Here is a 27,295-nt window from a genome sequence, read left to right on the forward strand (position 1 = left end):
CTGTAGTCTCTTGGATCTTTGCAAGTAAGTTAGGCTCATTCTTGCTCTTATCTTAATTTTCCAAAACATTGATCTAGTGCCTTTATGTCTGTCAGGGACAGTAGTATTGGGAGCATCTCCAGGAGAGATTTGAGAGAGGTCTGGGCTAGGGTTAGGCCACAGTTGAGTTCCAGGTCTTCTTGCTGTTGAAAGTGCTGTGACTCCCCAGATCTACATGCAGATTATGTTGTATAGGTTGAATTCTTTCTTTGAAATTGTTTTATTTGAGGTTTGCCCATAAATTTCTCCATGTCCCAGAGTGTAGATCATTAAAAGCAGCAATAGATTAGGTAAGTTAATTAGGTTTCACTTGTAAATCATGAGCTTGAAGGATATTGTGTTCATGTGCCCTATGTGTGTTGATGCCTACAAGCAGGTCATTGTCAGACCCCACCTTTGTAGCATGCAGGGCTCCAGTTATTTAAGGTTGGGGTGGCCGACAAAGTACAAACTGTCCTCTTTAACCACGATTGGAGGGTCTAGAGAGGGTTCCCTGTCGAGTGTTTTATCAGGCTCCACTGCTTAGCCAGGTGTGTAGGCCTAAGCTCTATAGTGAGGAGGGGTTCCTCTGTGACTTTATCTCACCAGTCACCTCCGCTTTTTTCCAGTTCTTTTTCTGTGGGAATCTTGGGTATGTATCCCTTACGTGTCGAAGGCACGTATGCACAGCTTTGACCAGGTCTGCTGTGTAGTGGCAATGTAGGCTGTCTGTCTCACCTCACGTCCCGCTCAATAATCGTTGGTGAGGTGATTTGGATGTTGTTGGATTTTCTTTTGGTGTAAAGAAGCTTGCTTAAAATGCAGGTGTTGCTTTTGGCTCCACCCCAGAAACTCGGCCTAGTATATTACTGAAAAATCTAATTAAGACTGAAATATATAAATCATAGTCTAACTAGGTCAAGTCTATTAAACTATTGTTGGCCAAATCAACTGAAGAATTAAATGGACTTTAAACTGTTCACTAGAAAAATCCAAGTAAACTTCTCCTACAAGAGAGAAATATCCTACAATTATAGACTGAGGCTTTGGGGTAAGTGAGCTGCATATATGTGTGTGTCTGTCTGGGTGTGTATGTTAGTGTCTGCTTGGGTATGTACACTATGTGTGTAGTGGTATTTTAGTGTGTGTGTCTGCCTGGGTATGTATGTGTGTGTCTGCTTAGGTTTTTTTAGTGCATGTGTCTGGGTATGTTAGTGTGTGTCTGGGCATGTGTGTGTGTCAGGGGCTGGGTCCATACATACGACTGTAATGACCCAGAGCGCTCAAAGTTCAGGAGATATTGCTCAGTAGCGGAGTTGGACAGGGCCTGGTGCAGGGCTACACCCTGCCTACTGAATTACTAATAACCTGAAACTAAACATTGAATCTAAACACAGAATCGAGAAGGACATACCTCTAGACTGCAGACTGAGACAAACATAACAAATGCGTGGGGCACACCTTATAAAGGAAACAGAAGCTAAAGGAAACAGAAGATAAAGCTAAGAGCAGGACTAAAACAAAGTATCAGAAGTACAGGACAGAGCATAAGGAAATCCAGGAATGGATTACAGCGAGACAGGGGAACTGTAGCGAGACAGGGGAACTGCAGCGAGACAGGGGAAACTAGAGATAAGCAGCTCCACAGCCTGGATGGGGCCTGACAGTGTGTGTCTGGGTATCTAGGCATGTTAGTGTGTGTCTGTCTGAGTGAAGATGTGTCTTTGTCTAGTATGTGTGTGTGTGAATGTTAGTGTGTCTGTCTTGGTATGTTAGTGTCTGTGTATATGTATTTCAGTGTGTGAGCATGTGTATTTCGGTGTGTTAGCATGTGTGTCTGGGTATGTTAGCAAAACTGTATGGATATTTTAGTTTGTGAACAAATTACTGTAGTTTTTTCTGAAGTAATACTGCAGTTTTTTGGACATGAAAAAACTGCAATACTGCACTTTTACTGCAGTATTACTGCACATTTACTGCACTTTTTTTTATATATTGCAAACCTACAGTCTTACTTCAATGTACTGCAGCTTTATCGCATTTGTACTTCCGTACAAAGATAACTGCAGTAAAACTGCGGTACAGTGAAGTACAAATGCAATAAAAGTGCAGTAAATGTGCAGTAATATTGCAGTAAAAGTGCAGTATTGCAGTTTTTCATGTCCAAAAAACTGCAGTATTACTTCAGAAAAAACTGCAGTATTTTTTTGTAAGGGTATGTGTCTTTGTCTGGGTATGTTTAGTATGTGTGTGTGTCTGGGTATCTTTCTGAATGTGTGGGGTTATTTTAGTGTGTGAACATATATTTTTGGCACTGTTAGTAAGTGTATGTATATTTTAGTGCGTGAACATGTGCCTCTCTTTGGGTATGTTATTATGTGTGTGTGTCGGGTTGTATTAGTTTAAGTATCTGGATATGTTTGTGCAGGTGTCTGGTTCTATACGTGTGCATATGTGTTAGTGCTGACTGTCTCTGTGTGTTAATGTTGAGTATTTAGTTGTGTTGGTGTGAGTGTCTGTGTGCGTGTGTTAGTGCAAGTGTCTGGATATGTATGTCTGGGTGTGTATTAGTGTGAGTGCCCCTCCCAATGTTACAGCCATCATCACCCTCATCCAGAGTCAGGGATTATTATCTAAAAGTGAAAAAGTATTAGGTAAAGTCAGCTTGGCAACAGGCAACTAGGGTTGGCAAAGTCCTTCTTGATGCTGTTCAAATACATTCCTGTAATTGGGTTCCTAAAAGAAATCACATCATCAACCTAGTTTGAACATGCTGAAAATAATCTTCCATTCTAAGAGTGCAGTAAACTAGAATATGGTGATATTTTGTGTTACATAGGTTTCCTTGGAAATACTGCTTGCTTTTGGTCTACCAAACACAGTCGCACAAAAGAATTGTCCCCCTTCTGTAGTGACTCTGTGAATTCATGGGAAAGTGGACACGTTAATCTCATGATCCAAATGGCAACAGAAACTACATGAATACAATTATTTCCATATGGTGGAAGGTCCAATTTTACTCCATTTTTGGAGATGGTTAAAAAATTTTCTGCACTTCTACTTGAGAATGTGTACTTCACCAATGAGTTCCATATCGTGCTCACAGCAAAACCGAGCTATATATAGTCACATCACTATCGCTAAAAAGGCTAATAGTTAGCAATGTCCAATGTTCCTTATGTAGAAACCAAAAAACTTATGAATAAATTCATCTCACTATATTCCAACGTACCTTAAGTTCCTTAACCCCTTCACTACTGGGGTTTTTGGCACCTCAAACACAAGAGCAATTTTTGCCATATGTCGGTTCAACATTTATTATTTTTCCTGTGAATAGTTTACCCACGTAAACAATGTATTGTTTGTTCTAGGGGGGATAGAGCTTTTAGATATATATATTTTTTTTTAAATATCTCAGTTATATAGAATTCCAATACTTTCCTGGCAGCTATAGAGCACATTTTATAGGGTGTACATTATGGTTTCATTAGGAGCATTTGGCCACTGATCACTGCCAAAGGTCACAATTAAAATTATTTCCTGCACTTTTTACTAACTCTTCTGTGTTGCTTAGGATTTCTTGCACAGGTTATGTATTGTGGCCAGAAAGTCCAGGCATGTTTATTCAGCTGCGTCTCCTGATTATGAAAATACCCCACATGCTTAGGTTTTTGCGCATATGTTTTGTTTTTTTTATTTGCAGGGCAAAAACATTGATATGTACCAATTAAAAATACCCCCCTTTTCCTTTGTAGCTCACTCTAATCAAAAACAAGCAAATATATGATCTAAAAAATCTAATAATCTACCTTTGTATGATTCGTAAAATAATCACCGATGCAGAGTCCTGGCAGAGAGGGACAGTAAGGACAGCGGTACTTGGAGTCCTTCCTAATACCTTTCTTATAGCAAGGCACAGGGACAGGTTCCATACATCTAATTTAAGGAGTTGGAACCTGGGCATCAGCATCGTCTGACATATTAAATATTGGGTCAATATCTGACACTGTCAGAGTGGCTTCTTCAGAGACCCATCAAACTACCCTAACACTATACACGCATATAAATATATATATATATATATATATATATATATACTGTTTCTCTCTCTCTCTCTCCTCTAAATCTAAATCTAAAAGATGGAGTAGAGAGGCAGAACACTTAGATAAACAGTCATGAGATTGCTGTGATCACATTACTATACTGGCTGCTGACTGGTTCTCGCCGAACTGCTTTGGATGCTAGATAAACATAAAGCACTCAAAACTGACTTTGTTTTTAAAACAAGCATACAATCCAATATACGTTTTTATCCTCCCATAAACTGCATACTACTTTATATGTCCCAAGTCATGGCCCAAGTTAACAGATAATCCATCTCTATGGTAGACTGGAAATCTTTTGTCTATTTTGGATGCAACTGGTTATTGCAGGTTTCATAAAACCAGTCAATGTAATTGTTTTCTCCCGTGGTTTGCCAGTTGCTGCCTGAGATAGTCACAGTAGTAAAATTTATCCTGACTATAGCCTGCGTCAGCCCTTATAGGGAAGGGATCTTAGTGCCAATAATTTCCCATGGTGTTCCTAAACTAGCCATTACAAGTTTTAGCTCAATTCTGTTATAGCTACAGTACTCCAGGGACAACTTCTTAACACAAAAAAAGATTGTTAGATCCAATTGTTTGCCATCCTCTGAACAGTTGCACCAGCAATTTCAGTAAAAATTGTTACATAAAGAATACTTTTCATAGCTGACAAAGCCATTGTTATTTGTTGCTGTTTCCAACCAGTCAAAATGTGGACTTTTTCAGCAATAAGCGAGACGGTTATTGTGCTGAAGTTCAAATCCATTGAAATAGTGTCATATCTCTTTTTTTCATCTGTACAAGTCTTTGTGCCGGCTGCTGAGACTATAAAAGCAAATGTGAGAATATGGTTTTGTTGTGGGGGTTACAAGGACAGACATCTTGTGCAATGTGTAAAATCCAAAAGAAATAACGGGGATTGCGTCTCGTAGTTTTAGAGAGTAGATGCAAAGATTAGAATCATTTAGGTAGTAGTTCACAGATCAATGGAAACTATGTGGTTATGTTTTACAAGTGTGTGGAGCGTGTGGTTTCATATGTGTGTACATACAATATATTATACAGTATACTGCATATTATATGTACATATAATATGTATTGGATGTGTGCAACTTCTATTTTCTTTTTATAACTATACAGGTGACGTGGACAGCATTGGCTATCTATGTATACAGCTTTCATACATATTTGCCCATGAGTAAGTGCCTTACAGAGTGACTATATTAGACTTTTAGTCCCCATGCTCCTCATGTGTTGATATATTGTATTGATAACGGCTGAATCTGGCAATTAAGGATCAGAATGCACATGAGGTTGTTCATAACTATGTAGTTCCCTTTGTAAAGTTATAATCACAAATCATAAGCCATGTCAGTAAATGAAATTGTGATGCAGCAACATGCTGTAGCAGCTCTACAGAAAATAAGAGATGTTGGGCTTCATTAAGTTGACCTGACTAAAAGTCAGAACATAGAGAACAGCTGACTAAAAGCCACTGAGCAAGTGTTCTCAGCCAAAAGGCACATAGGCAGTAGGTGACCGTATCATGTAATCACACTACAACATGCATCGTCAAATAGGCCAAACCACTTAACCATCAATGAGATCAAAGGAAAACCATAAAATGACATTGGACGGTGCCAACTGCCACAGAGCTGATTACAGCTACGTTGGATGGGAAACTTGCAACAACCTTTATAAACCTGCAAGAACATTAGACAGTCACCTGTGTGTGGAAGTTTGTTGAGCTAAGGGCTAAGGAGCAGAGCATATAGAGAGTTGACACCTCGGGTATTTAACAGTAGTTATAGGATACAAACACCACAAAAATACTAAAGAATTTTACAACTGGTAAATCTAATCAAAATAGAAATTGTGCAGCTCTTTTAATGAAATACTGAGGAGTGTGTGTTTTTCTATTACACCCATGAAGTCCAAATGAGTAGAATGTCGCTATACAGAATAAGTGAAAGGTCTACACAAGAAGAGAAGAGAAGAGAAGAAAATCCTTCAAATTGTCATACCTACCTGTCCGGCCGGGGTCCCACGGCGTCTCTCGCGCACGTCCCCCGTGCGTATCGAGCAGGCACGCCTCCCAGCCACTGGCAGCCCTGATCGGGCTGCCGCAGCATATCAGCAGCGATCGGAGAAACGATCCGCCGCTACATGCTCGCGGCACCCGACCAGTGCCTCCTCTGCCTGTGTGGCGCTTCCGCGTCGCTCGCGGCGGCAACACAAGCAGAGAGGACTTTGTGGTTGAGCCGCCGCAGGCTGTTTACATTACCTCCCCTGCCTGTGTGGCTCTTCCGCGTCATTCGTGGAAGTAACACAGACAGGAGGTTTTGTTAGGTTGCTATCGCGACGACGCTATTATTGCGCCGGTCGCAATGACGTCATCTTACCTGCTCTCCCACCATTGGCTCTATTTAAACTTCCTGGTCCTATGTTTCCTTGCCCGTTCAAAGAGTCCATGTTATTGTTCTCAGGGTGTTTGTGTTGCTCTTGCTTTCTATTGATATCCACGTGTACCAGACCTCGGCTTTCGTTCTTTGACCTTGATCCTGTGCTGCCCGTCCCGACCTCGGCTTTTGTTCTTTGACTACGCTCCTGTGCTGCCTGCCTCGATCCCGGCTTGTTTATCGGCTATTCTCGCCATTTCTGCATCGTGAGTTCATCACCTGTGGTGCCTGATCCGACGTAACACATTGAACGGGCCATACCATGGACCCCACGGAAATGGCTAACGTCCTCTCCCGCCAGGACCTGCAGGACCAGCTTCTTACGTCCCATTCCACGCAATTACAGTCCTTATCCAGCAAAATGGACACCATGACTGACTTGCTACGGTCTCTGGCTGTCGCTCCCTCTGCCAGACCGTCTTTCTTACATAGGGATCCCAGCCCAGAGGAAGGAGGCGCTACCGCTCGCTTGCCTCTCCCGGACAAATATGCTGGGGATCCTAAAGAATGCAGGGGGTTCCTAAACCAATGTTTGCTGCATTTCCGCAACCATCCACGGGCATTTTGTACCTCCTCCAAACGGGTGTCCTTCATCATCTCACTGTTGAAGGATGAGGCACTGCTGTGGGCCTCTCCCCTAATCAAGCAGGGATCCGACCTGATGGATGACTGCCCAGCTTTTATGGCAGCCTTGCGTTCAGTCTTCGATATGCCAGGCCGCAAAGAAACAACGGAGACCTCCTTGTTGGAGCTACAACAGGGACATAAGACTCTAGCCCAATATACAGTGGAATTCCGTACTCTGGCCTGTGAACTCCAGTGGGATCAAGGCGCCCTCCGAGCCGCTTATCGGAAGGGTCTCAATGACAAGATCAAAGATGTGCTGTTGTTCCACAACCCCCCATCTGACCTGGAGGACTTTATCACCCTCTGTTTGCGCGTGGACAAGCGCATTCAGGAGAGACACTTGGAGAAAGACAAAGGCAGGCGATATATCGGCCGTTTACCACCCATAGCAGTCCTCATTCTCCACCTACCACACCTAGCCATCCCTCCGAGGAACCCATGGAGATCGGCACCATACGTCACCTCACCGAAGCGGAAAAGACACGAAGGAGGAATCAAGGTCTCTGTTTCTATTGCGGTCAAGCGGATCACATCCTACGTACATGTCCGCAACGTCCGGGAAACGAAAGAGCTTAGAGACCAAAGGAGGACAACCCCTAAGCATTAAGAGCATTTCTCCTCCCCAACGCATGTTGATACCCGTCTCGCTTAGGTGGCTAGACCACTCCGTGGTCACCCACGCTTTCATAGACTCCGGGGCGGCTGGGGTGTTCCTGGACGAACAATGGGCCGTACGACACGAGCTACCGCTACGTCCCAAAAAGACTCCTTCTGTGGTGACTGCTGTTGACGGTAGTGGTTACCCAAGAGACCAGTCCGCTTACTATGTTCATTGGGGCAACCCACAGAGAAACCATCACGTTCGAACTCATACAGTCACCTCATGCCCCCTTGATACTGGGGTTCACCTGGCTACGGCTGCACAACCCACGCATTGACTGCATGGAGTTCTCTACCCTGCACACGGGTGAACCTCGTACTGGAGATCAAGCGTACAGACCCCAAACTTCTAGTGCCGAAACATTATTGGGACTTTCTGGATGTGTTTTCCAAGAAACAGACAGAACGTCTACCCCCTCACAGATCCTATGACTGTGCCATAGACTTGTTGCCAGGTACCACGCCACCACGAGGACGCACATATCCCCTGTCTGAGCCGGAAAATGAGGCCCTTGAATTATACATCAAAGAGAGCCTGGAGAAGGGCTTCATCCGACCCTCTTCCTCACCAGCAGGGGCTGGATTCTTTTTTGTCTCCAAGAAGGAGATCTATGACAGATTGAAGGGGGCTACGATTTTTACCAAGCTCGACCTAAGAGGGGCATACAACCTAGTACGCGTGAAGGAAAACGACGAATGGAAGACCGCCTTTAATACGAGATATGGTCATTATGAGTACAGGGTGATGCCCTTCGGCCTCTGTAATGCCCCTGCCGTGTTTCAAGCCTTCGTTAATGACGTGTTCCGAGACATGTTGCTCTCCCACGTGGTCGTCTATCTCGACGATATTATTGTATACTCACCTGACGTCACAACCCATCGTATACATCTACGTTCTGTTCTGCAAAGACTGCCTGAGAACGGTCTCTATGCCAAAGCCGAGAAATGCGACTTCGAAAAGAACAGCCTTCCATTCCTCGGGTACATCATCTCCGCTAATGGCCTCGAAATGGATCCCAGCAAGTTGAAGGCTATCCTCGATTGGCCTATTCCCCATACCGTAAAAGCTGTACAACGCTTTCTGGGATTCGCCAATCATTATCGGCGCTTCATACGCAATTATGCCTCCATCGCAGCGCCCATTATCGCCTTTACTAAAAAGGGGGCTAATCCCAAGTACTGGTCCGTGGAAGCCGTGAAAGCCTTCGAGCGACTGAAACAAGCCTTCTGTTCAGCTCCCGTTCTGCAACGACCAGATCCTGCTTTACAGTACCTCCTAGAAGTGGACGCTTCAGAGAACGGTGCTGGGGCTGTTCTATCTCAACGGAACCCGATAACGTCCAAATACCTCCCCTGTGCGTTCTTCTCAAAGGGCTTCTCATCCGCCGAACGTAACTATGAATTGGGAAACAGAGAACTACTCGCGGTCAAAATGGCCTTTGAGGAATGGCGTCACCTACTCGAAGGTACCAAACTGCCTGTTGTGGTCATGACGGACCACAAGAACCTACAATATATAGAATCTGCTCGACGTCTGAATCCTCGACAAGCCAGATAGGCCTTGTTTTTCACCCGCTTTAATTATGTCATGACATATCAGCCCGGAAGTAAAAACGTCAAAGCAGATGCTCTCTCCCGTCAATTCGATAGCCATCGGGACTTCACCCAAGATGAACCCATCATTCCACAAACACGCGTCATCTCTTCCTTATCATCTTCCATGATGCACCGGATTCGTATGCAACAGGCGCACATCACCGCTTCCCAACGCCCTCCATCAGGACGCCTCTACGTCCCCCAGCGGTTTCGTGATGCTGTTCTCCACTGGGGTCATAACCCACCACTAGCCGGTCATCCTGGAGCCCGCAAAACCGAGTACCACATCCGGAAAACCTTCTGGTGGCCGTCCTTAACACGTGACGTCAGCGCCTTCATTGCCACTTGTCCACAATGCGCCCGTCACAAGTCTGTGCACACCAGGCCTTCCGGTCTCTTATTGCCTCTTCCCGTTCCTAGAACACCATGGACTCATATAGCTATGGACTTCATTGTCGACCTTCCTGTCTCTAAAGGGTTCACTACCATCCTCGTTGTGGTTGACAGGTTCACCAAACAGGCCACTTTATTGCCCACGGCGTCCCAGTTGGCGGATGTGTTCATCAGAGACGTAGTTCGGTTACATGGCCTGCCGCTCCACGTGGTATCGGATAGGGGTCCCCAGTTTGTATCCAGATACTGGAGGACCCTGTGCTGCAAGTTGGGCATCCGGACACATCTGTCCTCGGCTTATCACCCACAATCGAACGGCCAGACGGAGCGCACCAATCAGACCTTAAAACAATACCTGCGCTTACACGTCAATGAACGCCAAGACAATTGGTCTTCCCTGTTACCCCTGGCCGAGCTGTCCTACAACAACGCTGTCCATGAATCCTTGCGTTGTTCGCCGTTTTATGCCGCCTTGGGATATCATCCCGTTGTCCTACTGCCTCCATCCGCCTCTCGCGGTGCTAGCATTCCTGCCGTCGAGGAGCGGGTTGCCAATATGCGTGCCCATTGGAAGGCCCTCGGTGACCAGCTGGTCAAGGCCCAGACCCGCAGCAAGGCTGCTGCTGACAAGCATCGTGCTACGCCTCCTCGCTACAGGGTGGACGACTATGTCTGGCTGTCCGCGCGGAACATCACACTCCGTCAGCCCAGTAGGACGCTTGGTCCCCGATTTCTCGGTCCCTTCCGCATCGTCCGTCGTATCAACGAGGTCGCCGTGTCCCTTGCTCTTCCTCTGTCCATGCGTATCCCCAACTCGTTCCATGTGTCTCTCCTTAAGCCCTGCGTGGTTAACCGCTATTCTGTGTCCCTTCGTCCTCCTGCCCCTATCCTTGTCCGCGGTCACGTCGTCCGTCGCGTGCTCGACTCCCGTTGGCACTGCGGCTCCCTCCAGTATCTGCTCGACTGGCGTGGGTACGGTCCGGAGGAACGGACCTGGGTACCTGCCCGCGCTGTGCACGCGCCTCTCTGTGTCTCCCGTTACCATGCCCGATTCCCTCTCCGTCCTGGTCCTTCGCGTCCGGAGCGCGCTCCTGGGAGGGGAGGTTGTGTCATACCTACCTGTCCGGCCGGGGTCCCACGGTGTCCCTCGCGCACGTCCCCCTCGTGTACGTATCGAGCAGGCACGCTGTGGTATCACAGCATATCAGCGGCGATCGGAGAAACGATCCGCCGCTACATGCTCGCAGCATATCAGCAGCATATCAGCGGCGATCGGAGAAACGATCCACCGCTACATGCTCGCGGCACCCAACCAGTGCCTCTTCTGCCTGTGTGGCGGAAGTAACACAGGCAGGAGGTTTTGTTAGGTTGCCATCGCGATGACGCTATTATTGCGCCGGTCGCGATGACGTCATCTTACCTGCTCTCCCGCCATTGGCTCTATTTAAACTTCCTGGTCCAATGTTTCCTTGCCCGTTCAAAGAGTCCATGTTATTGTTCTCAGGGTGTTTGTGTTGCTCTTGCTTTCTATTGATATCCACGTGTACCAGACCTCGGCTTTCGTTCTTTGACCTTGATCCTGTGCTGCCCGTCCCGACCTCGGCTTTTGTTCTTTGACTACGCTCCTGTGCTGCCTGCCTCGATCCCGGCTTGTTTATCGGCTATTCTCGCCATTTCTGCATCGTGGGTTCATCACCTGTGGTGCCTGATCCGACGTAACACAAATACCCTGTATCAAGTAGGACAGTGTTGCATACCACATTATTTCCATTAATCCTAATTTTTACATGGCTAAAAAATAAGAGCTTCTCTGGAACAGGTTGAGGGCAGTGCCCAAAATAAATACATCACTGGCCTCCTTGTGACTCGGAAATGTGACTTCATAACCTGATTTTCTCCTTCAGTGTGTCAGGAAACCTATTTGATTTTTTATTTACACAAACAGAAACTTTGGGAATAAAAAAATAGTGTACTTTTTGTCTGTAAAACAACATATTTGCGTGTCACAAGGAGGCCAGTGATGTATTTATTTTGGGCACTGTCCTAAACCTGTTCCAGAGAAGCTCTTATTTTGTAGCCATTGTCCACACTGAGACACGGTGCCTTTTACTGCATTCTATTCAGGTTGCGCCTCCATAGTGTAACTAGCCAGGATGGATGAATGGAGAGATCTAACTTGTAAATGGCCCATTGAGCAACAGCAGACAGGGAGCCTGGTTGCTCAAGAGGGAGATTTGCTCCTAGATTTATAATAGAGAGACTGCAACCCCCTGGATCTGCCATCCTAGTGATATATTGCTGGACATGGCCATGTGGGAGCACAAGCCACAGCCGAATTCGTAGCTTGTGAACTGGTCATTGGACATAGGCTCTGATCAGCCTAACTGGTCCATGATCACCACTGGGGAAGCTCAGTAGCACTTGCCTGAAAATTAGGATTGTCCAGAGCGTATTCTCAGTAAATTGTGGGTAAAACTGGTATTGGTTTGCAAATTCAACACACACACATACACGTATATCATTTTTCAGCTTCTGCACCTTTAGAAACCCCTCTCTCCTTTCCTTGGCCTATGATCAGTAACAGCGTGGCTAGACAAATATTTGATTATGAAAGTAAGCTTGCCACCATCAACTTTAAACTTTACTGTAGATATGATTGTACAATCTTAAAGTTTATACTTAAGTATTATATACTTGCATACTGTAGCTACTGACATAGCTTTTTGTTTCTACTAAAATGTGATGAAAAAATATCTTAATCTCTGTATTCTATATATTAATACATTTTATACTTGAGTTTTCACCAGTCTAAACTTATATATATAACTGATGTAGGATGCTGATGACATCTGGAGATCTCTTTAAATGACCAATCCTGGTCAGAGTCATATCCAATATTAATAATATATTTCTATCTCAAAAAAGGAAAAAAAGGTTATGAATTTCACATTATTCAAATTCCAATGAAAACCTGCCTGGAGATGTAAAACAAATGAAAGATAAATAGCCATGAGATATCAGTTGAAGTTATATCGACAAATAAAAGTGATTCACTGCTCAAAAATGAGGGGTTGTGGCTATACTAACCCTTCTAGTTTAAAGTGAATAATTTTATAAAGATTGCATATAATTCTGCCAACAAAGAAAGTTATCCTTTCATTTCTTGGATCGTAAACATAAAATATGTTTGTGTATAAAAGACACAATAACTTCATTCTTTGCATTTTTGGAATTATGAAGATAATAATTCAGAAATGTGGAATTATTGGAAACAAATCTTCTAACTCTACCATCTGAACATCTGAATATAGGATTAGCTACGCCAAATCCACAAAATGCACAATGCAAACTTAGCCCTTCTATTTGTAATGTAGCCCCTGTATTTGCATTGCCTCCTGTCTTGCAGCTGGTTTGCCTAGCAGCCCCCAAAGTTGTCTTTTTCTCCAATTCCCCTTTGCTGCATGGGCATGTAAACTCATATACTGGTGAGGGGGCAGCAAGAGCCTTCTGTAGTTTATGGGAGCAGGCTGTGGGAACTCTTGAATACATTTTGAAAGGAGATCCCTCATGCGTGAGCTGTGTGATAAGACCGCTGGAACACATAAACACACTTTAAAGCATTTGTTAGCACCCTGAGGTGGAGAGAATATCCTGTAGCTGTAGGGCAGGGGTTCTCAAACTGCAGCCCTCCAGCTGCTGCAGGACTACATCTCCCATACTCCTCAGCCAGCCCCTTAGCTGAAGGAGCATTATGGGAGATGTAGTCTTGCAGCAGCTGGAGGGCCGCAGTTTGAGAACCCCTGCTGTAGGGTGTCAGTGACCCAGATATCGTGCCATTAGAAGTGGAGTGTATCCTGGGTCCCACAGATCTGAGTTGAGTGGCTGCTGAGCACTGGTAAACAGATCCATAGCTACTTGTATTTTGTAAATAAAGGGGCCAATAAGCGCCAAAGTATACATGCTAACTGTGCCGACTTTGCCTAGACAGTCCTGATTTTTGAGGCGTGAAAGAGTAAATGAGAGTGTGAGAGAGAGAGTAAATAAGAGAGAGTGAGTGAGAGGGAGAGAATGATTGTGTGGGAGAGTGAGCGTGAGAGCGTGTGAGAGAACATGAGAGCGTGAATAATAGTGAGTGAGAGCATAAGAGTTAGTGAGCGTGAGTGAGTAAGTGGGTGAGTCTGGGAATGAGAAGGTGGGAGTGTGAGAACATGAATAAGAGTGAGCATTAGTCAGAGTGTAAGAGAGCATAATAGAGTGAGTTAGAAAGTGTAAGTGAGAGTAAAAAAGAAACAAAATACAAACGAAAATGACGATAATGGGAATTATGCTGTTCCAGTTGGGCTTGTATAAAAGATGAGGAAGCCTTGACTAAATCTCACTATACCGGGCCTGCCAAGTTCTATCTCCGGCACAATCTAAGTGAGGATTGGTCTTCATGATGTATAGTGAAGTCCAGAAGTCAGTAGAGGACACCACTCCTCTACTGCAAATTATCCTACAACTTTCTTCCTAAGTGAATAAATTACAGAGCTACAAATTGTGTAACCTGGTCAACCCTCTAACATTTGCTGTAAATAGAATACATTATAGAATATCAACTTGGCCTGTTTATAAAACCCTTGATAGTCAATGGGGATTCCTGACAATTCCGTCACTGTCGGTAGGTAGCTTTGTACCAGGTTTGGTGTTAGAATGGTGTAATCTCTCTTAGCAAGTCTAAGGAATTCATCATGTGTCAAGAACTGAGTTCTGGAAATTGTTTGATCTACAGCAGGTCATGCAGAATTTGGTATGTATTATAGCCTTGTCTCCCACATAAGATGCAATCTAAGGTAATGTCTCTTGTATACTGATTAGTGTATGTGGATCGTGGGGCATTGAAATGCAGAGGAGTCGCTAGTCGCCAGCAGGAATGTAGACAGAACTGAGCAGGCGATAGGTAAAGCTAAAGCTTTTGGCACATACTTTTTGGCACATTCAATTTATGTTAATTGAGTTTGTTAATTAATCCACATTGTGGTAATTTAATTGTAATGCCCAACACCTTTACTGTTTGTCCACGCTCAATTCCTTATAATAATTTGTAGTAGCAAGCTGACATAATTGAGAAAATGTCAATGCTCACTTACTACTGTCAACTCGCTTTTACACTTGCATAAAACTACACTTGGCAAGTTTTTGATTATTTAACCCCCCATTCCAACAACACAGAAGTTGGGAGGTAAGTGGAGACATTGTTGGTTACATGGCTCCGGAAAGGGTTCATTTTACTTTTATGCCCCCCCCATCCCACTGGATATGTAATGGGGGTGAGGTCCCAGCCCTCTCAATATAATTTCTTCAATATATTTAGCTTACCCATCCCAGCAGAATCGTTGATAGGGAGGGCACGAGAGGTATCTACTACACCCTACCTGTGGAGACCCATGTTTTATATTTCATTACTTCTTTTTAATATTATAATGATTATTATTATTTGTTATGAGGGGGATTTTTGAGATGCAGATGAAGACATGTAAATTCAGTCCACACAATTCAAATACGTAGACACAGCTCACATTAAACATATGCGTTGAAGAATATACAAGTTTCTTTGTGAGTTATAGGATAAAATGCATGCAACTTAGGTCAAATCACATCTGTCGAACCTTTCATTTGAGTGACAACTCATCTTTTTAGAACAGACCTCAAAACCTCACTAGGGCTGTAATACATCAACCCATGGTAAAAACAATACATAATAACTGGTATTTATAAATATATAATAATATACAGTTATAAGAATATACAATTATTATTTCATGGCATTTTGAAAATGTATAGGTTAGAGAATTTTTTTTTAAGCTTTGATCTAAAATGTTTAAAAAACGACAGATACCTATAGATAAATTGTAAAGTGCCTGTAAAAAATGTTTAAAATGATATCAGCCTCATAAATCAAATAAAATAGAAACTCCTACAAAACTCTAAAGCTATCAGTAAGATTTATGCCAGGACGGACACAGTGTTCTAAGAAATGACATTTTGCTTGTAATTCAACAATACCAAGAAAAAAATAAATACTAATAGCATAAAATAAGTGTAACAAAAGAAAAAAAAAGTTTGTTTTCACATAACTCTTTATTTAGCTAAACAGTTTTTTTTTTGTTTTTTTTTCTCAAAGATATAGTTTGGATTAAGATAATATTTTTCTAATCAATATTTTCTCCCCTTGGGCTATTAATACAGAACTGTATTTTTTCCTCTGCAACTGCTGGATGCATTTTATGAGATTTCTTCTGCACTGCTCTTGTAGATGCTTGCTCTTTACGTTAAATCTTTCACACTTTATTGTGGCGTGGTGTAGTCTTTAACGGAGACATTTATCTATAAAAGGTTGGATGCTGCTTGGCAACTAGAGACACAGGATTTGCCCTTTGTGGTAAATGCAATACAACTAAAAGGCTCTGATAAATTTTTGGAGTGCCAAAGCTGTATATAGATAGACAGACAAACATATAGAACAACAGATATATATATGTATAGATTAGGAAAAATAAATTGTTTCAAATAACTGTTCTTCCCACAATAGATAGTAGTAGCTGAGAATTTGACTGTTTACCTAAGCATCTACAATCCTCCCAACAAAGTAATGGTCACATCTAAAAGGTGTGCAACCAGACCACAAAACGTCAGATAAATAAACGTTTTTGTGTGAAGCAGTATACTGTAAAAAAAAAGTAAAAGGCGAGTGCATGTTCAAAATATTGTTCAAGATAGACTTCTAGGGTAAAAGAACCTGCTGCGTGTTCATTATCCGCATCATCTAAGCTGCCATCTGCCAGTTACATCTACCTAGCAAGAGCCAAGCAGTGATGAAAGTGAACTGTACATTGTTCATACTCCTACCCCTTGCCAGCGAATATCTGCCTAACAATGAAATGAAGATTGTGTTGAGGGCAATCACTTATAGCTGGGATTTCATGGGTCAACATGAAGATTTGTAATCATTACACTTGGATTTACTACATGATTCTCCTTCAACTTCCTTACTGCCCTTTCTGTAAGGAAGCTTCATCTTAATCTCTGGTGTCAGGCCCAATGCCTACATTAGTTATCGTGTGTCAGTACCAACATAGGTTGTGTGTCATCTACTTACACTAGGTATACAGAGGTTATATATGACTTTATTGTCTTTAATACCAGCTAATAGCAAAACTGCCAAAACATCTAAGGTCACATGCACTTGATAGGGACATGGCTGGCACCTATATATAAGACGTCACAATTTTCTTTAGCATTTTATTGGAGGAATATCGAGAGTGCAGGTCAGCTCTATTTGTCATACTTTAACACGTCTGCCTATGGGCTGTTCCATATCATTTAACAATTTTGATAATTTTAGATCAGCACTGGCTATGAAGTGTGTTAAGTTTTAAACTCACCTCCTGATCTCTAAGGATGTGAATGCAGTTCTACAGAGGGGTGATTTTTACGCAAGTATCATGGGTGTTATAAATGTTATTGAAGCTCTAACTTTGGTTTAGACTAGAAGCTAGATGTTGGGAGGTCATTTCACTGACTGGTTGAAGCACGTTTGAGGTTTGCAGCAAGTAAAGAAATTTGCATTGAAATTTGCAAATCTTTTAAATTTAAGACTTATATTTTTGAAGTTTCTGGGACATAATCAAATCAAAGAAATAAAAAACTCAAATGCACATACGAACATATGCACATATGTTCCAAATTTGGCACTGTAACATCCCAAAAGCACAACAAATATTCATATGTGTGTAGGGATTAAGCACAAATTGATTGCATATTTGTTTTCTTGCAGGTGTACACATATGTAGGAGATACGCTACAACAATGCATTAAAACAGATTTTTTTATACTACAAGAGACTGCATAAAAAGTACAGAAATACTAAAATACCACTCGTTTTTTCGGGAGCATTGGGCTCTAAAATATTTATTGAACTTACAAGCCCAACACTCTATTTTTAAAATAAAAATATAGTTCCTATAAAGTAAGGCAAGCTTTTTAATACTTGACCTGCAAGTTTGACTATGAAATCAGGACAAATATTATGTATTTTATTTTTCTCTTCTGCTCCAGTTTCTTTTTTTGTCACATACAAAATGGTAAAAAAAAACAAAAAACATTTTTATGTTTGCATTTTTGTATATTTTAAGCATATTAAATAATGGATTCCAAACAATCAGAAGATTATGCAACAAAAATAAAGTCAAAATGGAGAAGCCATGTGTGAATCATAGAATTCTAAAAGGGTGTACTTTCTTTTTAACACAACTGTATATCCAACACAGAGAAAAAAGGGAGAGCCTTAATGTTTGTGGAACATAGTAAAGCTCCTTTATCTTTTTATGTCTTGACAACTTAATTTCTGCATTGTAGTCAATGAGAAGAAGGGGCTACCGTGGACCCCTGAAAGTAAGATCTGACTCAGGACCATCTTTAATGCAGGGGAATAGAGGTAGCTTTCCTGTCTACTGTAGTAAGGTGGCTTATGTAAACGCCAGCAGCCATCTCAACTATCATCATCTATTGGTGCCCTGCAGCAGGGGATACTTACATCATAAATGAGGAAATGTTTGTTGAGACATCTCTGCACAGACCTCAATTTCATACTCAGGTATGGGGCTGGGGAGGAATCTGGCCTCAAGCCCTATTACATATAAAAAAGGAAAGGAAGGGTTACCAGGAACCAACCCAAAATACCTTTGCCAAGGACACTCTATAGCAGACCTGGGCAAAGCACGGCCCGCGGGCCACATCCGGCCCGCTGAATAGCTCGGACCGGCCCGCAAAGAGTGTCCTGGTGACTCACCAATGAGTCCGGTGTCCCCCCCCCGCCCCGGTCACTTACCTTAAACTCCTGTGTTGGAAGCGTTTGTCTCGGGTGCCGGCGCTTTACGCTGGGCGCCGGCATATGACGTCAGACGCCGGCGATCAGCAGTGAAGCGCCGGCACCCGAGACAAACGCCTCACGCTTCCAACACAGGAGTTTAAGGTAAGTGACCGGGGCGGGGGGGGGAGATCCTGAGAAGGGGGGGTTAGGGAGTTAGAGGGGAGATACTGAGAAGGGGGGGTTAGGGAGTTAGAGGGGAGATACTGAGAAGGGGGGTTAGGGAGGGAGGTCTTACTGTGTGTGTGTGTCTTACTGTGTTTGTGTGTGTGTGTCTTACTGTGTGTGTGTGTATCTTACTGTGTCTGTGTGTGTCTCACTGTGTCTGTGTGTGTCTTACTGTGTCTGTGTGTGTCTCACTGTGTCTGTGTGTGTCTTACTGTGTCTGTGTGTGTCTTACTGTGTCTGTGTGTGTCTTACTGTGTCTGTGTGTGTCTCACTGTGTCTGTGTGTGTCTTACTGTGTCTGTGTGTGTCTCACTGTGTCTGTGTGTGTCTTACTGTGTCTGTGTGTGTCTCACTGTGTCTGTGTGTGTCTTACTGTGTCTGTGTGTGTCTCACTGTGTCTGTGTGTGTCTCACTGTGTCTGTGTGTGTCTTACTGTGTCTGTGTGTGTCTCACTGTGTCTGTGTGTGTCTTACTGTGTCTGTGTGTGTCTTACTGTGTCTGTGTGTGTCTTACTGCGTGTGTCTTACTGTGTTCATAGCTTATTCAGTTATTGTAATAAATATTTTAGCCCATTTTTTAGCTCAAAATATTTTTTCCTTTTTTTTCTCCTCTAAAATCTAGGTGCGTCTTATCAGCAGGTGCGTCTTATAGAGCGAAAAATACGGTATGCACTCCGAAGCCTTGTTCATTTTGTTCACTTCTGTGCTGTGCTAATAGTTATTCAGGCCTTACTTATTCAAGCACCTCTACCAATGACGTAGGCTTGAATAACTTTATTAAACAGCACATAAGTTAACAAAATGGACAAGGCTTCGGAGTTTGTAGTTTGTAGAGGTCTGGCCCTCTAAAACCATTCCAATTTCTCATGTGGCCCCATGGGAAAATTAATTGCCCACCCCTGCTCTATAGCATGACCTGATTGAATGCCTGTGGACCTAGAATGCATGCCCATCTGCCATATCATCAGAAAAGCGATTATGAAATGTTAGCAAAAGTTCTCAAAGTTCTTTTACATTAAATACGTTCACGGTTTATATCTGTATGCTGTTCTCTAACATATTACCACCTAGGCCCTCTATATTGCATTCATTTTCAGTAAGTAAAGTAAAAACAAAATTATTCACCACTTATTTTGGTGTCAGTATGTCAGTAACATTGTGATAAAATACCTTAGACGCACCAGTTGCCTTGGACCTGCAGTAATTTTTCCTTGCAGGTTATAAGCTTTAATTTTCGATCACTGCTCATATACGCAATCTTAACTGAGACATTTCAACCCATAAGGGAACAGGATTATGAAACGCTTTGTCCGCATTTCATTTTGCACTTTGTGGGAGAAGCATCGCATTGATTTTTTTACCTTTTTTTCCACTTTGACATGGGCATATTACACCACACAGCACTTAAACTGCTCATTCAGGAGGGGGGAAGCAGAGAACTACTGTTTTTGACAAATAAATATTTAAATTTAAATATCATTCAAGTAAACTTTTAATTAAAATAGTTGTATTAGCCATGTTAATTTACATCAGAGAACGCTATGTCTTTTGTGAGCATCTGCTGTCTTGCTTCAAGTTAGTCTGTATTGGATATTTGTCACTGTCATTTTATGTCCGTAGAAAATTCATACAATGCATTGCTAGTGTAATTCAGTGTGTCCGCGTTTGTGTGTGGGTTGGAGGTCACATGGCTGTTTCATCGTATTTGGTGTAGACCAGCTTGACTTTTCCCCCCTTGCTTTTACTGATGGTTGTGAGTATAGAAGTTGATTGACAGATGCACGCCAGAAACCCCCATCCTCTCATTCAAAGACCACATATTACGGATTGCATTCTATCAGCTCAGCAGCAGGACACGGGGACCATACGAGCTGTAATTGGCCAGGTACGGTGTCAGCCATTTCTCAACTCCCCTCTGTAGTTATTTATTTAATTGTTTCTATCTTGCCAGGGTTTCTCCATCTCATTATAAATTTATGTTCATAGTACCCATCCTTTGTCTTGCATTTTCAGCAACCAGTCACGCCAGCAATGGGATGTCAGAAGGGCAAAATGATGTCTTTTCTGTACTTAGTGCTATTTTTCAGTAGCACCTTAGTATGTGATTCACTTTATTTAAATATGAAAATAGTCCTCAAAACAAAATGTGAACAATAAAGCCCAATTTTATATCTTAACGTTGTTCTACATTTAGTTATTTCACTATGACATCTCTGTTTATATGTGTATGTATACAAGGTATATTGGCATCAACTGTTTGAATTGTGCTTTAACACTTTAAATCCAAATTATTTTAGTAGACCTAGTGGTCTTCAGCTTGTGCCTGGGGGTCAGCTTGCAAATTAAGCCCTGCTAGGATTTGAAAGGTCCAGGTGGTCTGCTCAAGCTTCCTAATGTGTTCCAGTGCAGTTGCTTTAATAAACAGCTCTATTTAGTTCTCTCCTGCTTGTATCCAGAGAGGTGAACAGGTCTGGCTCTGCTGAGATGAAATGTCGGAACAATATCTCTCAGAGGCCTCACAATCTGATTCTTACAGCTTTACCATTCCGCCGTCTTTTGTCTTCCGAATGGGTCAGTGAGTCCTCCTTTTACTTTACAGAGATTGCTGGTATTTGTAATGTTTGATATTTGTGATTGTGCTTGTATGTAGCTGTTAATGTATCCCTTTTTTTTTTTTTTTTTTTTAAGAACGTGTTCCACATCCCTTTTGATATATGTAAACCATGAAGCTACATTATAGATCACAGTTTAGGATAAAATAGGTTTATTTTTTGTTAATTGTTAAGGGTTTTAAACAATCCTAAATAATTTACTAATAATGCTACACATCTGTGTGTGAAATAACGGATTACAAAGTTGCAGAGCAAAGTGGATTTTTAAGGAAAAAATATTTGTCATGTTCTGATACAAGCTGTAAGTTTGAATTCCCATGTTGTGGGCTGTTAACAATTATTGTTAGAAATTGTCAGAAATTGGCATAAAGCAAGCTAGTTTTCCAAATGCATTTGGTTTAAATAAGATGAAAAGTCTGGCTTTAATGCATTTCTGTTATTATTCAAAGTATCGCTATTTAAGCACACAGACATTTAAGTTGTTAGAATAAGCGTTTATTTAAATCAGAGCCATTAAAAAAATTTAGTGACTTGCAAAAAATATAAAAATGGAGCACAATTTCTTTTTTTTAATAAGTTGAATCGAAAAATGAAAAAAATATTAGATTAATATGAAGGCAGGTCATATTTAATAGCTGAATAAAACAGGCTTTACAAAGTAACTGCTTTATAATATCTTAAAATATGTTATTATATGTAAGTCTGACACCGGTTTACAGAATAGTTTACTATTAATTAATAATTAATTAAGCTGCCTATGTCAACTCTGTGTAACTGTCGCTAATTTGGTAATGTTCCAGTCTAATTTACCTGTTGCATTAATGTGTTACTTCTAATTGTTATAACAGCTGTGCTATATGCTTACATTTTTAAAAAGATTTACATGTTAAGGCTTTTTTTTCAACAGTAGTGAACATATCATGGAACTGCACGTATAATATATATATTAACCTTGCAATATCCCTGTATGGTATGAAACATGTGTACTTTCGTCACCTCAAACGGATACATTTTGTTTTTAATCTCTAATTTAGAGTGAAAGGGACCATTCATTTTTATTAAATAGATTTTATGAAAAACAAAAGCAATATTTTTTTACCTAAAATGGCAGCACCCTAAGGTATCCCATTTTAATCTTTAAATTAATTTCATTAAATTAAAAAAAGTGTCGTGAAAGAAAACTTGGCAAAGTTATTCTTGCTTAGCTTATTTATTAGATAGCGTGTATTAAATATATATATATACATATATATATATATATATACACACACACACACATATATGTATATATAAGAATCCAATTTAGTTTATGAAAAATAGCATAATAGATCACAAAATGTCTCTAACTGTTTTTTGCTGTTCTCACCAAGACAGTATATCTCTTGGATGTATATCTGTGTAAAACAGTATTGAATCCAGGATAATATATATTTGATAAAAAGTATGATTTTCAGTTTGTTTTATGTATACATTTGGTTATTGTATCTTCCTGATGATTTCCAGCAAAGGTTTTTCATCCCTCTGAAATGTGTAGCTGTTTTTATTTTATAATGGAGATATCCCATAATGCTTTGAGGAAAAACATAAATGACAAGGAAATGCCAAGATTGACCTTTTGCCTTTGAAAGTGCATCTACATGATAATAATTTGACTTCCTGTGCATGTGTATTCTTGTGTTATGCTGGGTACATTTGTAATTCATATTTATATATATCTGTATATATCTGTATAGCTTTACCCTACTATTCCCATATTTCATGTTGGCAATTGCCCATCCCCAAAAACATAAAAAAATACAGGATCTGCTTAAGTTGCACAAGAACAAAGTTTATTATTTGAAATATGTAGGCTTCATAATGGTCAAATTAGGCTAATGGTTCATTTGAACAAATAAACAAAAGCTTCATTTTCAAACTAAATTGTAAGCAGGGACCCCTTCTCCTGTCCCAACAAGTCTTACCTTTGTTCATATTGTTATTATTTTTTATGTATAGATTATCAAGTTTTGTCTACCTGTAACAAAATGCTAATTTAAATACTTTGTTAGGTTGATGGTACACTTGCCAGAGAAGACACAAAAATAAAAATACATGAAAGGGAATAACAAGCCAACAAATATCCAGGTAATATCAAAGGTAATAAGGCATGAATAATGTTGTTAATTTTGTATTCCCCCCTAACTGTGATAGTACTACAAAATATCCTGGAGCACTATAAATAAAATGTAATAATAATTTAAAAATTAGCATCAACAATGTTATATTAAAATTGAAAATAAGTTATAAGCAACACAAGCAAAATTTTTGCAAGCAAAATTAGCATCTGAGCTTATAAATTAAATAAAACAATTTAGAAGAAAATAAAGCTAAAGTGAAAATTTAAAAAAAATCTGAAAGATATTTAGATAGGTATAAAAACAATATGTTATATAAGTAATAAACAAAGCCTTTCTTTTTATTTCAGATTCTTGTTAAGGATAAAAAAAACACATGATTTCCATGTTTTTAGGTATTCCCTGACAGTTTCCATTATTATTATTTCAATTAGCTCACCGTGCATTTTCATTTTCTTCTTTGCATTTGGCATACTCGTCTTGTGAGTGACAGGTTAGTTCATCAGTCTTACAGCCCTCCTGTTTTTCTTTCATCTCGTGCAGACAGGTCACTGTGTCCAATACCCTTCAGGCTCTTTATTCCCCAGAGAAACCAAGGCCAGCCTGCCATCTTGATACATAGGCCTTAGGGCCTAGACTGGCTGCACATTTTTATTCTCAGTGGCTTTTGGGATATATAATGGAGCAAAGGATATTAAATTAGCTGGTGAGGAAAACAGATGAGGTGAATTAGGTTAGATTCAGCAATAATCCAAATAATATGGTGAATAAACTGTGGAATATAATTTGTGTGAAATGCTAACATAACTAATACTAACATACCTACACGTGAGGTCTAGAAACAGAATTATGTAGCTTTAATAAATATATTTTGTTAATATTTTATGTAGTTTGTATTGTACTCTAATTACAATAATTAGTTAAACATAATAACAGCTTTATTACCTTATATGCTTTATACACATTTGATGTCTTAAACTTAACGTTAAAATAATAATCATTTACATCTGGTGAAATTTCCAACATTAGTGATTTTTTTAAGATAGAGACCGGAGACACCCACAACACTCATATTAACACAAAACTCACTCTTAACACATACACGTTGACACTCACACACTAAGTTGAACATACACTCATGCATGTACCTGGCTACCCAGAGCCCCCCCCCCCGATGTTGCTGGAGGTCTAGTAAACGTTGCGGGACATAGTCTTTTTTAGTCATTTTTAATGGGGAAGTGGGGCCCCCGCGACCCAGAATGACATAGGCTATTTTTAATGGGGAAGTGGGGCTCACACAACCCTGAGTTTGGCCTTAGTGACCCAGAGAAGCAGAGCTTCACTCGGAGTGTCTGTACACACATACTTACTCATACTAAAGAATACCACCTCACTATATCACACCTTGCACCTTTACCTTGCCCAGAGTTGCGGGCAGTGATATTGTCACAGATTCAGGTAACATTGCATTACATGGCCCCACTGTGCTCCTATCTGTGTGAGTGGGCCTATCCAGACTGCCCCTGTTTGAAGAATTTGCACCAGCTGAGTGTGTGGTATTTGGCTCCTTGCCCCCTGGGCCCACCTCTGACAGCATATGGTAAATAAGTAATATTACTGTTCACTGGAAAACAGTTTATAATAATAAACTGTATGTCTAAATAGGACTCATTATAAAGTCTTTAATGTTCCACTGTGAATTTACATTAAATGGCATAATTTACTCATTAATCCTTAAATTGGCATCACATTATCATGAAATCGTATTCTTGTAAAGAATAATTTATCGCCGTATCCCCCTGCCGCTAATGATAAATAAGTAATAGTTAGAAATAAATTGGCAGGTCTTTTGCTTGTCACTGCCTTGCAAACATTGATAAGGTACAAAATTATGTATTTATTTTAATAGTAATACAAGCTGACAGTTTACATCACGTGGAATGAGTTGACCAGATCCATTTTACCTTATTAATGTGATTCCTGTGCAGTGGATCAAATACTATGTTATCATAACATTCTGCACTTTCATGCAGTGTTATCAATACTGTTCACATACCTACTACGTAAAAAAATAAAGCTTAAATGGCCAAATGATGTAACTGCGAACGACAGCTGAAAAATGCAAGCAAAAACGCAAATGTGCCATACTTGTGGAAATGTGTATTTCTAATTTCTTGGCCAAATCAATTTACCCCATCAAACCATATACTTCTGAAAACTAGACACCCCATGGGTATTTTAAATGCTAATATTTTAAGTCTTTCCATGCCGTTAGCTTTGGGAAGATACACCACAAGTTTTAGGACTCAATAAAAACATTTTATTTTTAATTTTTATTACAAGTTTTGGCAAGAACGCATTGCATCATGAGCCTGTACATATATGGGCTTTGTAATGGAGGGCTTAAAAACATTACTTAGTTATCATTACTTTTACTATTTAGTTTTGCATTCATGAGGAAATAAAGTATTTTTCTATTTTATATAATTTTTACCATTATATCATGTATGTGTTGCATGTTTTGCCTTATATTATAATTATTTATTAAGCAAATCAGTTTTTTTATCATGTTTATGTACCACTTGATTAATTTTGAGGTCACGTGTTTGGCCTGCTGGCAAAAATGGCTTATCCCTGCTGACATGAAGGTATACATGTATCCTCCAGCATCTGATACCTAATCCTCCCTTTATGTAATTATAGCAAAACTATAAAATGTGCCCACAGGAAACTCCCCAGGTCTAAAATATATATATTTACAAGGGTTTTCTTTGGGCTTACATAGGTGCACATGCTAAATTAAAGGCAACTTAAATAAGCAATAATTGCTAGACATGTGCACGGTGAGTGAAATTGCTTAGAAGGAAAAAAAGGTTCCCACAGAGTAAGTACTGTCAAAGAGGTGCAGCAGCAGCAGTAGTATAACACCTGGCCTCGGCAGGCAGACACTGGAACATCATAGGCACATAAAGCCCCGTGGAGCAGGACTGGATTTTCCCAATATTATAGAAATTAAAAAAGGTTCCCCCAGAGTGAGGACACAGCAGCAGCAGTAGTAGAGCACTAGGCCTGGGCAGGCAGACACTGGCATATCATAGGCACTTGCAGTCCTATGGAGCAGGACTGGATTTACCCAATGTTACATTTTAAAAAAAACGGTTTCCCCAAAGTAAGGACAGTCAAAGAGGTGCATATATTATAATGCCTGGTGTTGTCACCAATATTTATTCATCAATGAAGAATAATAAATTATATGATAATAAAAAATTGACCTGTCCACAAATTACAGGTTTGGCTAGTAGCATAAATGGGCAACTGTGTTAATCATCTTAACTCTACTCAGGAACAGGGACAGGGACAAAATATCTGCAGTCTCTGTAACACAATACAGTACTCACTACAGCTTCTCCAATCCACCCCCAAAAAATTCTGCACTAAAATAAAATATTAATTAACTTGCAGTGTGGTAGGTGTAGCAGACCCCGTCTGAATGATGGCCAAAACTTTACTGATGATTTTTAAGAAGCTTTATTGTACACTTTCCTTTAACTCCAAAAATTCACCGTAAGAGCTGAACAAAATACAAATAATATGCATTAATGACTTATCCATAAATTATCTATCTTTTGCATATTACTAATACAAAGTGAAAAATAT

The 27,295-nt window shown here is 40.7% G+C and overlaps 1 protein-coding gene across 1 annotated transcript in view; it reads left to right on the forward strand.

The window, feature by feature from the left end:
• Positions 1 to 20,689: 20,689 nt before the first annotated feature.
• The window catches only part of LOC149286664 (POU domain, class 6, transcription factor 2-like), a 275,293-nt gene continuing 268,687 nt past the window's right edge, over positions 20,690 to 27,295 (forward strand). Inside the window, exon 1 of the mRNA XM_089493834.1 lies at positions 20,690 to 20,797. Coding sequence (XP_089349960.1) covers positions 20,690 to 20,797 — 108 coding nt within the window. The remainder of the gene's footprint in view (positions 20,798 to 27,295) is intronic.

The sequence above is a fragment of the Sceloporus occidentalis genome, unplaced genomic scaffold, assembly GCF_023333645.1.
Source record: "Sceloporus occidentalis isolate IW3139 unplaced genomic scaffold, rSceOcc1.0.p SCAF_67, whole genome shotgun sequence".
NCBI lineage: Eukaryota > Metazoa > Chordata > Lepidosauria > Squamata > Phrynosomatidae > Sceloporus > Sceloporus occidentalis.